This window comes from Mesocricetus auratus, unplaced genomic scaffold, assembly GCF_017639785.1.
Source record: "Mesocricetus auratus isolate SY011 unplaced genomic scaffold, BCM_Maur_2.0 Super-Scaffold_100011, whole genome shotgun sequence".
NCBI classification, from domain to species: Eukaryota; Metazoa; Chordata; class Mammalia; order Rodentia; family Cricetidae; genus Mesocricetus; species Mesocricetus auratus.
In genome coordinates, this window is record NW_024429195.1 from 80,515,491 (window position 1) to 80,531,137 (window position 15,647).

General features: G+C 44.1%; 1 protein-coding gene across 1 annotated transcript in view; it reads left to right on the forward strand.

Moving 5' to 3' along the window:
• Positions 1–210: 210 nt before the first annotated feature.
• The window catches only part of Stab2 (stabilin 2), a 160,839-nt gene continuing 145,402 nt past the window's right edge, over positions 211–15,647 (forward strand). Inside the window, exons 1-3 of the mRNA XM_040755138.1 lie at positions 211–443; positions 4,318–4,451; positions 6,400–6,515. Of these exons, the coding sequence (XP_040611072.1) occupies positions 366–443; positions 4,318–4,451; positions 6,400–6,515 (328 nt within the window). The 5' untranslated portion in view covers positions 211–365. The remainder of the gene's footprint in view (positions 444–4,317; positions 4,452–6,399; positions 6,516–15,647) is intronic.

Below are 15,647 nucleotides of genomic sequence, written 5' to 3' on the forward strand. Positions count from 1 at the left end.
ATGCATGGTGTGCTGTGGAAAGGGCAGTGGGCAGCAGGCATGTCCGGTGCAGAGTGGGCACAGTGACAGGAGGGAGCCCATCCATCCCTGGGCGTTTCACAAGGCACAGAAATCTGTCTCGGCCACTCAGGAAATCCTGTCACTCAGCCAGGACTTATATACAGCTCAGACTGGTCAATCCCACTGAGCCCCTGTGGATAGCCCTGCTGGCCACATCTACCTCCCCTTCTAACCAGGGAAAGGAAAGGATTAAAAAGAAGACACAGGCATGAGAAAGAACTCCCCAGGAACTCACCAAAGCAAGTTAAAATAGCTAAGCCACCCTGACCTGGCCTGGCAAGGGAAGGAGCCAGCATTTCCTCAGCATGCTGCTGCCTTTAATCCCCCTCTTCTTGGGGCTCCTTGTGCAAAATACCTGCTCCCCAGCTGAAGCCACAGGACAGGTAAGATAACCTTTCTTGTATTTTTCCTTGATGTTTACAATGCGCTCTAGATGCTTTTGTTTTCCCAAGTCATCTAGGGCAAAAAGCCCTGCCTGAACTTCATAAAAGCCAAGCCATTTAGGCACGCCTTTAATCCCAGCATCTGAGAGACAGAGGCAAGTGAGTTCAAGACCAGCCTGGTCTACAAGAGCTAGTTCCAGGACAGCCTCCAAAGCTACACAGAGAAACCCTGTCTCGAACCCCACCCCCCCAGAAAAAAAGTCAAGAGAAAACTTGCAAGAATAAGTTCCCTTCATGAGATGCTGTCCTTGTGGGATGGGCTGAGTTAGCTATTTGTGCTGACTCCGAGACTGGAATCTCTGATGTTAGTGCTGATGTTTCCCTTTCCCTGGCAGAGCTGCATGCTCTGGGTTTTGCCTGGCCCACCTGATCACTGTGGGAAGGTGCCAGGGGAATTCCAGGGTAGATTGATGATGCCTTGTTGATGAAAGCAAGCATCAGAAACATTTCCAAAACCCACCAGGCACTGACACGTGCCTTCTGCCTTCCTCAGGCTGTAGTGGAGGACCACGGTGACCTTTCTTTGGTCCTCATTCAGGTCTAAGGTACTAAGAACCCCAGAGACACTCACACAGGCACCGTTGAAGACTGAATCTCAGTGATCAGCAATCTCCTGTGATTTATTTAAGATGGGTTTGGAGTATCTGATCTCAGCAGCACACAGAGCTGCAGCTGCAGCCAATCCACTCCAGCTCTGCTCTGAGAGCACCTTTTTGAGAACATGGCAGATAGCACGATGGGTAACTCTCCAGCCCAGAAGTTAGAGAAGGGTACATTTGATCTACGACTTCATAATGTTTCAGAGGTCCACTGCACTAGCCTCAAGCCAGTAAGTTAACTCTCCAGGCTTCCATTGCTCCCAAGGCAGGGTTCTGCAAATGGTAGGAACTTCTGTCACCATTAACTTCAGCATGGAGGGCTTGCTTCTGCGCAGACACTCAGCCTGGACTACTGTCTAAAGCTGAGTTTGTTTTTATGTTGGTTTAAGTTTATAAAATAGTCATTCCATTAAACAGTAATTTGAAAGTCAGACAAGTATAGGCGTGTTATCTTGCTATGTAGCTGAGGATGACTTTGAATGTTTGATCATCCTGCCTCTACCTCATGGGCGATAGGATTCTAGGCCTGCACCACAAACTCATGATTTTATGCAGTCCTGGAAACTGAACCTGGGATTTTGTGCATGCTGGGCAAGTTTTCTATGAACTGAGATGCATCCTCAGTCCAAAGAATTTCTTTAAAAGCAAGTTAAACTGGGCATATTAAGAAAGAAAAACCAACATGGCATCAACGTATCCATCTATCCAAAGAGAAACTCCAATGTAAATAAAACCCTGCTTTTAGAAAAACTGAATCATGCCACAAGAGTTAAAGGGAGTATTGCAATATTCTACAATAATACCTAGGGGCACATTGGTTCACAATGATCACCAAATGGAAGATTCTAGTAAAAGTAGAGGTTGTCTTTCTCTGTGATACTTGGGTGCTTGGAGAAAGGGCTAATTAAGTAATTAAGAGGCTAATAACTCACATGTGACCTTGGGCAAGTCACTGCATATTCCAAACTATCTTTGTCCCTCACCTTTACTACCTCTTCATAAAAGTCAAGCCATTTAGGCACACCTTTAATCCCAGCATCTGGGAGACTAGAGTTGTGACTCTATTCTCTGGAGCAATGCCATCTTTGGGAGTTGGCACAGCCACACTGCATTCTGTGAATGGAAGGAGTCTTCCTCTGCAGACTTCACATGTCCTGATGAACTTAGAAGTGGTGATGATGTTTCCATCACACCTAGCCAGGTCTGCTAGGATGTCAAAGGAATACGAGACATGGCCCTGCCCTTCCTGAAACCCTTAAATAGAGAGCGAAGACTAACAATGGGGCCCTGGGGCTGCAGCTCCATTGGCCCAGTGTTTCCATAGATTTCATGAGAGCCTGGGTTCTGTCCCTAGATCCACGCATACTCATGTGAGGGAGCACACCTGTGCTTGGGAGGAAGTGCAGAAGGCTCAGATGTTCAAGGTTATCTTTGGCTATGTAACACATTTGAAATAGGTGTGGCCACCTAGAACCCTTTCTCAAAAGTAAAAGCAATTTAAAAACTGCTGGAAGACTTAAAGTTGAGCAGAGGAAACGAGTATGGTTTCGTGGAAGAGACGGTGAAAACACGCCCTTGAAGGACCGAGGATAGTTAGGCTAGGGTAGGGTACAGAACATTCCCTCGAGGCCAGATCACCACCAGGCTCTGAGGATGGATGGAGAAGAGCTTCAGGAGCCGTCATCTATTACTGTGTTCTTCCAGGCACTGGGCCGGGCAGCTTGGAGCTGGCACATCACAGGAGGTTGGCTGCTAATGTCTCCCTTTTACAACTAATGACAGAGTAGGAGCTCGCTCTAGGCTACACCCTTCACAAGATGCAGAACCTGATCCAGACTCCACCTTACACTCTGAGGTTTAGACTGCCTTTTGCAGACTACATTTGATAGAGAGATTAAGGAAGCTTGAATGACAGGGTCTCTGTACAGGAGGGGTCAGTTCCAGCATCAGCAGCAACAGGGCACAAAGTCTGCCTGCATCATTCAGTTAAGCAGCTAATGCTGGACCACCTTATGTTCTCAAATAGCTATTCCTAATGTGCCTGCCTGATCTCCCCAATGTTAATGTAATCGATACATATTTGTTGGACATCACCGCCATGTGTCATGTCAATATTCTAAGGGCTCAGGCTATAAGCAATGAACAAAATGTTCTTGCACTCATGCTGCCTGCTTTCTTATTGGATGGAAATCTAAATACTCCACATCTCTCTAGAAAGAAACTGTCCACCATAGCCGTTAGCACAGCACTAGCCCCACAGCAGATATTCCTGTGGAAGCAACTCAGGAATAGCACCCCTGAAGACAATTGATCTATGAACAACTGTTCTGGAATAACCTGCTGCAACATTAACCCATATGAAACAGGTCCTCTGCAAGATACTTCAGGTTCCTCGTTTTGACAAGTGTGAGTAGTGACATTACACTACCTTGTGGGGCTCCAGGTTCCAGAAGAGGGATGGTACATGTGTTTAGCACAAATAGTGCCATGTCCACACCCATAGTCATGGCATACATTTCCCACTTACCACTGATGCCAGAACTTCTTCCAGATAAGTCTGAAAGTAGCAAGCCATGTAGGCATTTTGTTTTGCATGTGTCCATGGAGGAAAAGGGTCACACCAGGATGAATTTTAGGCTTAGTTGAACAGCAGGGGAATCAAGTTCTGATGAACGAAGTGCCCATGTTTTTTTCTTTTTTTATTAATTTATTGTTTACATTCCAATCCCAGTTGCCCCTCTCTCCTTTCCCCCCACTCCCTCCACTCCTCCACCCCCCCTCCTCCCATCTGCATTGTGGAGAGGGTAAGGACTCCCCCTAGAAAGTCTAATTTACACCTTTTAGGAAGTCAATTTCTGAAGCTGTTTAAAGGAAATCATTTGCCCAAGCAAGTCTCAGGTATGAGACATCTTGGTTTCCTAAGCCCTCTCACAACCAAGTTTTGCAAAGGCTCTGAATCCTTCAGAAAGAACTCAGATAAGAGCCAAACATTTCAAACAGAAGTTAGCAGTCACAAAAAGCAGTTCAAAGCCTGAGTGCTAACACTCCGGAATTCAATACCCTATTGGATCTCTCACTAAAAAGCCAGTGGATACCAGTCACCCTCATTGCCACTCCTGACTCTAGTGAGATGAAGCAGGTAGACCAGTAGGCAGACCAGATACTTTGCCAGGCTCTGGTAACAGGAATCCATGTTCTTTGATGTGTTTGCACAGGCGAAAAGGTGTGATAAGAAGTCTTTTCTAACGATCAGGACGGAATGTCAAGCGTGCTCAGCTAATTTTGCAGCCAAGTGTCCAGACGGCTACATCAAGATTACCAATGGCTCTGTCGGGGTTCGAGATTGCAGGTACTCATTAGGGGAAGACAAATGTGTCCATGTTCTGGTACCCTAAGAATTGTGACTCCAAATTGGAATATCCTGTCTCAAACACCGCCAAGCAGTTCCAAGATTTATCTCTTGCTCTGAGATGATATGGAGCCCAAACTTAGGTAACTCACAATCTATGGACTTGAGTCTAAATCTTTATAACTATTGATTCACATTTAAATGCAAAATTGTCTTGTAATAAACACTCTCCTTCCCCTTGCCCTTCTACTTTTTTATTGGAGTCTTGTTCCATTTGAAAATTATTCTAGAACTGGGGAGATGGTTCAGTGGACATGAGGTCAAGTCCCCCAGAACCCACTTAAGAAACCAGGTGAAGCTATGGGTACCTGTAACCCAGCAGTGAGAGCAGATGGGTCCCTGGACTAGTCTGCCAGCCACGCCCAAATGGCAAGTCTCCAGGCCAGTGAGAGACCCTTTCTCAAGGAGACAAGGTGGAAAGTGATAGAGGAAAACACCTGGCATCTATCCATGAGCATAAGCATGCATACCTACACAAGCATGTGCACACACACACACACACACCATAGATACTTGATAGATGATAGATTAGATAGATAGACAGATAGATAGATAGATAGATAGATAGATAGATAGATAGATAGATAAATAAATAAAATAGAGTTCTAACTTGAACATGTTTTTAAAAACTTGTAGATTGCCTTGGCTACATATCAGGATCCTTTCTCAAAAACAAATTTGTTAAGCCTTGGGTCTAGTATTTATTTTGCTAATAAGCTGTGGAACATGATACTAATTAGAACCCAAAGACGCAGGATAGAAAAATGTAAGCATTGTTGGATTGTTTGTATTACATTCGTGAAGGTCACTTATGATCCAGGACTCTCATAATTCAAGGTTGGTCCTCCCAAAAGGGGACGAGAGGGTCTGTACTACTGCTAACAGGGGTAGCCAGGAGGCTCAAAGGCAAACACAATTTTATATTGTTTCAGCTAACCAATTTAGAAATTAGGCATTGTTCAATGAGTTGAGTTCATTTATGTGCTATATATGTATGTATGTGTACACATTTGTTTGCGGGTGTTTATGTGGTGTTTATGTGGTGTGTGTGTGTGTGTGTGTGTGTGTGTGTGTGTGTGTGTGTGTGTGTGTGTTCATTCATGTGTGGGGACAGAATTGACATTGATGTGTTGCTCAGTCACTGTACACCTTACATGTTGAGACAAGGTCTCTCATTGAAGTTGGAGCTCACTGATTCAGCGGGAATAGCTGCCCAGAGAGCTCTAGGAAACCTCCGGTCTCTATTCCTCCAGCGCTACGGCTACCAGAGGACCCACACTGTCCAGTTTTTTTAAGGGTGCTGGGCACAAAGACTCTGGTCCTCATGCTTACACAGCAGACACTCTTCCAACCAAGACATTTTCCAGCCTAAGTGAGTTCATTCTTAATTCAAGAATGACAAATTACTATTTTAACATGAATGAAATGAAACAGCATTGTTATATAATAGTATTTTACATACACATTTGCCTAATATGATCACACCATATTGTAAAAGCAAAGTTTCTCAATATAAACTGGTCTATAATTAGCAAGTACATCCATCAGTTAAACAATGAAATTACCTGAGTGAGAGCATGTTTGTTGTGACTCTCATTTCCTATTAAGGTCATATCAAAGTTCAATGTTAAAATTACATGACTTCTTACAAGAATATTTTGTACTCTCTTGATAAGGGGCAAGATGAGCATTGGCTTGTATGTACCCCAACAACTAACTATTATTAGTACTAACACACACACACACACACACACAATAAATAAATAAATAAATAAATAAATAAATAAATAAATAAATAAATAAAAATAAAACCTAGGATGACCCCACCACCCAGAGTTAACTCTACTCTTAATGATCATCAGTTCACGTCTTCTCTTTATTCTCCAAGGTATTCATTTGAGATCAGAACATACTCTCTGTCTGTCCCTGGATGCCGCCATATATGTAGGAAAGACTATCTGCAACCTCAGTGTTGTCCAGGTCACTGGGGCCCAGACTGCATGGGTAAGTGACACAATCTTTGGATTTTAAAACTTGGTTCTCCAGTTCACAGAAATATGATAAGAAGGAAGTCCAGTGAAAGAAGAATGTGAGTTTCATTTCCAGAACTTTGCATTTCATCTACATGTAGAGTATATCCCCTTCCCCATCAACTTTTATAGAGGAATCTCCAAAAGAATTCCTTGGATCCAAGCCTACTGGCATATTTCTATAGCTCCAGTACTCAGGAGGCTGAGGCAGGAGAATCATGATTTCAAGGTCATGCTGGGCTGCAAAGCAAATTTTAGATCAACTGAGGAGACCATATCTCCAAAGAAAAAATGAGAGGATTAAAAAACAAAATAAAAAAAAGATCTTTTATAAGTCATAAAAAGATACAATTGGAAGAAAATACACATATGATATACATGTGTATCAGAGATCATATGTTTATGTGTAGATATGACATATAAGTATGTATTTATATAAAAAGGTAATGTACAAAGAAAGAACATTGGTCATTTATAACACCAAACTTTTCTTAAGAAGAAACTTCATCACAACTTCTCATAATCTGTTGTTACTGTCTTTATCCATATCAAAACCAACCATGAAGCATTCTAAAATTTTACATCTAAGGATTTTATATATCAAAACCTATAATGTTGACCTAGTATTAGAAACTGTGTAAAGGTAACTGTATATACAGTTACATGAAATTGTATGCATGCTATTAGGATATTTTGGTTGGTTGGTCAGTTGGTTAGTTGGTTGGTGGTTGGTTGGTTGGTTGGTTGGTTGGTCAGTCAGTTAGTTGGTAGGTTGGTCAGCTGGTTGGTTGGTTGGTTGGTAGGTTGATAGGTTGCTTGGTAGGTTGGTTGGTTGGTTGGTTGGTTGGTTGGTTGGTTGGTAGGTTAGTTGGTTGGTTGGTAGGTAGGTTAGTTGGTTGGTTGGTTGATTTTGTTCATCAGCTTGATACAAGCTAAAGCTGTCTGGAAAGAGTGAATCTCAATAGAAAAAAATGACTTCAACAAATTGTCCTATTATAGGCAAATCTATGGGGAATTTTCTTGATGGATAATTTATGTGAGAAAGTCCAGCCTACTATGGGCAGGTGCCCCTGGACTTGTGGTACTGGGTGGTACAGAAAAGCAGCTGAATAAGGAAGCAAGCAGCACTCTTCCATGGCCTCTGCTTCAATTCCATCCTCCAGGTTCCTGCCCTTACTTCACTCAATGATGCACTGTGACATGGAAGTATGAGCCAAATAAACCCTTTCTTTTGACAACTTGCTTTGGGTTACTATGTTTATCACAGCACAAGAAAGCTAACTGGCACAGCATATATACATAAAAATGAACTTCAAGCAGCTTTCACAGGAAGTCCTAGCCAACTATAAACCCAGGCTTCTGTGACCAAGCATAACATTTTCTAGCTGAAACTGATACTAGACATCAATACCTGAGTAGCAATTAGATCTTTTCTGTAGTATGCAAATCATATGAGCCCCTCCCATTTGGACAGTCAAAATTCTGAAACTTTTAATGAATTTGACACTTGTTCCCTAGCTTCTAAGACAGTATGGAAATACCCCTGGGATCCACAAGGAGGTGTGCTCTCCTCTGCTTTGTTTCTGCCTGACTGAACGACTGTGTGTGGCCTCTAAGGTTCAGAAGGGCCTTTCCAAAGACAGAGAAGGGGAAAGGCAGAGGCTCACACACTGGCACACAGCGACTCTAAGTGTCTGGGTTGATTTTGATCTTGATGTTTTTCTACCTGCAATGGCCCCCACTTATTCCACATTACTGGCATGAGGTATAGGGACGCCCTCGGCTGTCCAGCATCTGATGTGGTGCTTTAATATCGCACTTTGACTAGGAAGAACCGGGTATTTGAAGAGCGCGCATGCCTCTCCAGTTTCCCTTTGGCATGTTAAGTGATGCAGCAGGCACCTGAGGCCACCGCATCTCTGCCTGGTCCTCTACATAAAGCAGAGCGCTTCAAGAGGAGGGAGAGGAGCCTGCCGCATTTCTGACTCCTCTATTGGCGTCTTCACCTTCCCTAGCCGATGCCTGGAGTGTGTTTGTTGCCCTGGAAAGATAAAGCTTTAGGATTTAGGCATCCTGATCATTCTATTAATTGCTCTATTCTAGTCTTACTCTGTATTCTGGTTTCATTTCTGTTGCTGTTACAAAATACTCTGAAAAAAAGCAACCTTTATTTATTTTGTTATTTTATTTTATTATTTCATCTTATAATTCCATCATTGTGGGGAAGTCAAGGCAGGAACTTCAAATAGTTAATCAAATATGCAGTCAGGAGCAGAAAGAGAAGTATGTGCATGCTTGCTTGCTCCCTTGGGCTTAGCTTGATTTTTTTCCCTCTTAGACAGTTCAGGATCCCCTACCTAGGGAATAGTGTCACCCACAGTGGGCCGGGTCTTCTCACTTTGATTAACTTAAGATGATACCTCCCACTAGAGACAAATCCAAAGGCCAAGTCAATGTGAACAGCCCCCACTAACCCTCTCTTCTCAGATGATCCTAAGTTATGTCGAGTTGCAATTGTAGCTGAACATCACACCTGCCTGGGCACTGCACACTTCCGTAATTCTAGCATATGAGACTCAAGGGCTAAAGTCAGTTACCTTTTATAGTTCCCATGCTCTCAGAGTCCAGGGGTGGCTCTGGTGCCAACCATAGCATGACTGCATCCACGTCCCATAGCCTTCCTGCTGGACTGCGAAGAGTTGCTTTTATCTTTCTACCTCAGATAAAACTAAAGCGATGCAGTTATTGGTCTGATATAGCATAGACAAGAACAGACTTTGAGATGTACTAGAAAAGTCAGTATTGTAACGGAAAGAGTGGCAGGCTACATTCAAGCTGTGTGAGAGCATATTTAAAATAGACAAATCGGCGCCTTTCTCTGAGCCTTGTATTAACTGTGGGCATCATCTGAACCATGAGTTGCAAACAGGACTCAAATTCTTAGCAATTGCCGTTACCGTGCTATGCCATGTGATAGTGAATACGGCAAGGCTCTCCCCTGGGATCAGCAGTGCTAAAAAGAGTTTTTTTGAATGCTCAGGCATTTCCTCTGAAAGCAGACCCAAGGCCAGAGAGGCAAAACATGAAAATGGATGCCTGACATCAATTCTGTTGTTCACTAGTGAGGTCAAAGGGTGCTTCCTTTTATCTTCATGTTGTAAACATGCCAAGTGTCACAAAAGGCTTCCTTCCGTCATCTCAGGAAGAAGATAACCCCTTTCCTTCACTGCCTGCTTTACCTTGCCCACGTTGTGGCCATGACAAGCCTGGTCTTGACTATCGATTTACATTTCCGAAAGGACAAGGCCAGCTCAGGACTGCTGACACGGTCCATCCCTGTGTCCTGTGACCTTGTGTTGAAGGCAGATGAAGCTTCCTTTATGGTACGACAGCAAACACATCCATCCAAAGCCTCTCTGTCTCACTGTGGGAAATACTTCCATAATTTCTGATTCTGAAGACAATTTATCAACCCTGAAAATTCAGAAAACACCAAAAGCAAAATGGAAAAAAAGAAGCAAATTACCCATCATCTTCTAAAAATAAGAATAAGGCATGCATTCTCACTAAGGGGAAAAATAGCTTCCTCACAGAGGGAAGATGTTTTTACTTCAGTTTAATCTGACTCACCCTAATTAAAATCACTTCCACTTTCTCAAACATGCATATAGGGAAATATGTTTTTAACTAGGCAACTTGATCACATGTGAACAGAATTTTGCTATGTAGACAGACTGTCCCAGCACTAGGTAGCCCAGGCTGGCCTTGAAGGCCAGGAAATCTTCTTGCCTCAGTCTCGGTGAGGTTACAGACATGCACCCCCACATTTGGCACTAAGTAGCCAATGTCCTACTGGAGATGAAGCCCGCTGGTTTTTATTTATACATCCCTTTTGTACAGCTCTGAACGGGTGTAAAGGAGTTACACACACTAAGCTCATCTGTGACCCTAACAATGCATTTCAAAGAGAAATGAATGGCCTTTTAAAGAGTTAGTTAGTTAGTTGTTAGTTGTGTATGTGTGTTTGTCTGTTAGAATTTATGCACAAGACACACATGTAGTTGTCCATAGATGCCAGAAGAGGGTGTTGATCGCCTCTGGAACTGGAGTTGAAGGTAACCCCAGACCCTCCTCAGAAGCAGTCAGCTCTCTTATCCGTGAAGCTATCTCTTCACCCCTCCCCCCAGGAGAAATGGGCTCAGTTTTCCTCTTTCTAGTTCAAGGTTGCTATACTCAATGAGACTTGTTTTGTGTGCTGCCATTTACATTCCCCAGGTCTCTCTTCCCACTTCATATGCCTTGCCAGGCCCCACCCACTTTACAAATGCATGATGGATTTATAGATCCATCATGCATTTGTTATGCCAATTTGAAGAAACTTTGAGAGAAATTAATGCTGAGTTCACACGAGGAATTTAGCTCGCGTCTGTCTTCCAGGCATACAATTCCAACTAGTGTGATGCCTGGAATAGCAGGGTATGTTTTCAGCTAGTGCTGTGTAGTGAGCTAAAGATGCCTGGCCTAGGCAACCTCTGAAAAGATAAGGCTCAGGGAGGAGGTCCCTGCCTCCTGCTCAGCAGGAAGTGCATTATCTTATTTCAAGCCAACAGACCGGCTGGTGATTTGCTGACAGCTTATTATATAGGAGAAAAGCCTTGACATAGAGGCCACCCACCACTAGTGACCCAAGAGAACCTTGATAACGACCTGAAACTGTCTCGTCATCACTTCAGCCTCACAAGGAACCACAGATATGCCCCTGAAGCAAATTCTACGATTGCTCCTTCAAATGGGGTCGCTGAGAATGCCAGCCTTGCTGTCTGTGTTCTCAAGGGCCCCAGAGGTGACACAGAATGATTTCAGACGCAGAAAATAAACATTCACTTTTGCTTTAATAAGTCATTCTCATGTATTATTAAAAGACCCCACATAGACTGTAAAACGAGGACTCTCTATGCCCATATTCCTGCTACATTCTTTCCAAAGCTCCTTCTAGGACCGGCCAACCCATAAAACAAAAGTATTTACTGATCACCTACTATATCCTACACGTAATCACACACATAGGTTAAGGCTTACCTCTAGTCACATATATCATAGTCTGTAACCTTGTGCGTCACAGATAAGTAAGAGAGACTGGAACAGAAGTGTGTGAGAAATCAGTCGTACAAGGATCCCAGGTGAGGGCGTCATAACTTTGGAAAGCCTGCCACCTGCCCTGTTCCCTGCCTAATCACTTCCAAAAGGCCCCACCCCCTGGCACCATCACACTGGAGTCAGGGGTTTGACACAGAAACTTGTAGTAGACACATTCCCTAACAAGTTTTCAAACTAGTGAGTCAAAAGCTGAAATGGGACAAAGTGGTTCCTACAGAGAAAAATGTCCCATTGCCACAGAGTGGTTGATGCGGGGACTTTAGGGAAACCCCTAGTGGACAAACATCCCCACCAGGCCTTCATCTTTAGCACAACTGCAGGCAAACATCCGGATGGCCAATGGCTGTGGGTATGGAAGGCCGCTCATTAAAGAGTGACACTAATTGAGTCTCCTCTAGAAGTAGCCTTGCTGGTCCCTGCTGTCCTGGCTAAACATTATTTTACTTTCTCCTCAAAACACAAAGACAACCCATTGCCAGCTCAGAAAGCAACCCTAGGCGCACAACAAGCATTAAGTGAAGCACTTGGCTGAGTCGGGGATTTGTTAAACCCTGCAAACTCGGGGAAATCGTAAGCAGTCGTGCAGAGAAGCAGCCACAGACTCTAGCAGACAGCCAGCAAGAATCCTCCGTGAAGCTCACGGATGTGTGACTTCCTCATCTGACCCCTCTGTGCCTCAGTTTCCTTTTAGGTAAAATGACAATAACAACTCCATGGGGTCTGCAGGGGATGCTGCATGTAATGTGCCTATCATTCTGTTCAGGATCTAGAAAGAAAATAAGAATCGTAATAATAATAAAAATAATAACAAATTCAAGGGCTGAGAATGTAGATCAGTGTTAGAGTGCTTCCTAGGATACCCAAAGATAGATAGATAGATAGATAGATAGATAGATAGATAGATAGATAGATGATTGATTAACTGATACACAGATAGTGACAGCAAGATGATATATATTATATATCTTGGGCATCATCACATAGAAACAGATGAATAAAGAAGCCTTTTAAAAAGCTATATTTGGCCCCTGGCAGGTTTGGTAAACACTGAAAAAATTCTTCCTGGACACTCACAGTCAGGTACAATGGTACCACAGCATTTAACATGTAAAGATACAGAGACCAACGGTTGACATGTTTAAATATACACATGTCTGGTCTAGGACAGAGCTTAGGTGGCAGAGTGTGTGTCCATTGTGAACAGGGCCCTGGGACTGACCCTGTGCACTACAACAAATAAATAAACACATGCACTTCTGACTCATAACTGTTTCCATGCCAGCGGCATAACCTATGGAAAAAGACATCGTCTTCACAGTAAAGAGATCAGTCACTTACAAGAACATTGGATACCCTTCCTAACCTGACTCTGGAGCGCTCACCAGTTCTAAGGGACATTTTCCTCATGTATTCTACAGTCGTAATTTATTTATAGTAAAATTCTTCCCTAGTAGGATGTATTCACTCAAGCTTTTAAAAAAGCTTTACTTTCTTCCTCCTTCTTCTCGTGTGCGCGTGCGTGCATGCGTGCGTGCATGCGTGCGTGCGTGTGTGTGTGTGTATGTGTGTGTGTGTGTGTGTATGTGTAACCCAGGCTGGCCTCTAGCTCAGTATGTAGCTGAGACCACCTTGAACTCCTGATCTGCCTCCTCCACCTCTGACGCATGTGCCAGCAACATGATTTCCTCACATGATTCTCCTCTGATCGCCGTGTGTCTGGGGCTTCACGTGATTCTCCTGATCGCGCCGTGTCTGGGGCTTCACGTGATTCTCCTGATCGCGCCGTGTCTGGAGCCATCTAGAAAACAGTTGCCCACAGGTGTGCTACTCTGATGGCCTCAGTTCTGCACGTCTGGCCCTTTACATCACCAAGCGCTATGGAGCTCTGGGATAAAATTACTCTCGCTTATACCCTGTCTCATGGGAGCTGTGTGTGTGCATGCGTGTGTGGCCTCCAGCTCGGACTCCCTCGCCGTCTTTTGGTTACTCCAGCAGCTTTGCTCCTCCAGCCAATGTCTGTCTGTTAATCTCTACCATGACATTTTGTTAGGATTTAATTGGTGCTATCTTGCCTCTATTCATCATTTGATCCCAGTGTGGTCAGAAGCACTCTTGTTATGATTTCAGTCTCTGAATTTGTGGAGACTGAAAACCCCAAAAATCACCTATCTTGGAAAATGTTCCCTTTGCTTTTATTAAAAGGGTGTGATTTGCAGTCCTTAGGCAATGCTCTATTAATGTCAATTAGGTGGAGTTGATTGACAGGGCTGTTCAAGGCTTAAAATTTTGATGACCACTTATTACACCAGTTATTGAAAGAAACGTTTTAAAATCTGTGACTGTGAGTTTAGTTATTTCTCCTTGAGGTCTTACAGGATTTTGTTCCATGTACTGTGACTATGGCCAAATTCATTAAAATTATGATTTATATGTTTTTGATGAGTTGTAACATTATGAAATTCTCTTTCCTATCCCTGGCTAAAAAGAAAGAAATGTCCCATTCTGAAATTGACTTGTCTGAGGAACTCCACCCACCCCAGCTGTCTTGTAATTGATGGTGACTTAGCACTTTTCTATTGCTCTAAAAAGACACCATGACCAAGGCAACTTACAAAAGAAAGTGTTTAATCGGGGCTATCTTACAGTTTCAGAGGGTGAGCTCATAACCATCGTGGCAGGGAGCGTGGTGGCAGGCAGGCAGGCAGGCACGGTGCTGGAATGGTGACTGAGAGCTCACATCTTATTCACAAGCTAAAAGGGGGGGGGGCAGAGATTGTGCCTGGCCTGAGTTTTTGAACTTACCCCCAGTGACACACCTCCTCCAACTAGGCCACGCCTCCTAATCCTTCCTAAACAGTCCCACCGAATGAGAACAAGTACTCACATATATGAGCTTACGGGGGTGATTCTCGTTCAAACCACTACAGGTGGTGATGTGTTACATCCTTTTTTCTCCCTTGCTTTCAACGTATTTAAAGTGACTCTCCCAGAGCGAGAGTAGCTACTCGTAATCCCAGCTCTTGGGAAACAGACAAGAGCATTACCTGTGGGATTTGAAGTCAGCCTAGTCTACATGGTGGGTTTCAGACCAACCAGGGCAATACAGTGAGACCCTGCCTCAAAAATAAGGAAAGAAATACAATAAAGTGAGTCTCCTAACACTTCTCGCCTGTGTATGTGTGGTCTGCACTGGTGTCTGCATGTGTATGGAGGCCTGAGGCAGGTGTTGCAAATCTTCCTCAGTTGCGCTCCACCACTGAGGTAGAGCCTCTAAGTAGAATACAGACATCACTGATGCAGCTAGTCTAGCAGCCTGCTCGCCCCGAGATCCCTGTCTCTGTCAGGCACTTACATGGGTTCAAAGGATCCAAACTTCAGTCCTCACTCTGTGCTTCTTCCACTGAGACACCGCCCAGGTCAGTTCTTAACTTTTCATCCCGTGGGACAGCCCACACCTTTTAGTTACGGTATTTAGACATCTGTGCGTAACGCAGCGGCTTACATCCACCATGCTGCGTGCTGCGCGCTGTGTGCGACACCCTCTGCTCCTGCTGGTCGCCTTCTCTGCCTCCCTTTTGATTGCCTTCTAGAATCCTGCTGTACTGTTTATTCAGGGGAGTTATGCATTTGCTTCTAGGCATATAGAAATACCTTTCCTTTTCTGCAGTCTGCCTTCAGGTCGTCACCCCACGCCACCGGCAGGCACCCACGGTGTCAGGCTTCAATCTCTGAATCCCAGGCTGTAGTTCTCAGCACCATACTGCAGTGTGCCTTAGCCCAGCAGGAGCGAGTTGGCCTTAACCAGCCAGTCTTCAAACGGCGGCTCAGAACGCTGGGGAGGTGATTTTACACTAAGCCCACATCGACAGTGTCCATCCGCCATTTCCCATCCCTTCGTGTGGCTCTAGCCTATCACTTTGCTCTATCTGCTATCACTTTGCTTCTTCCT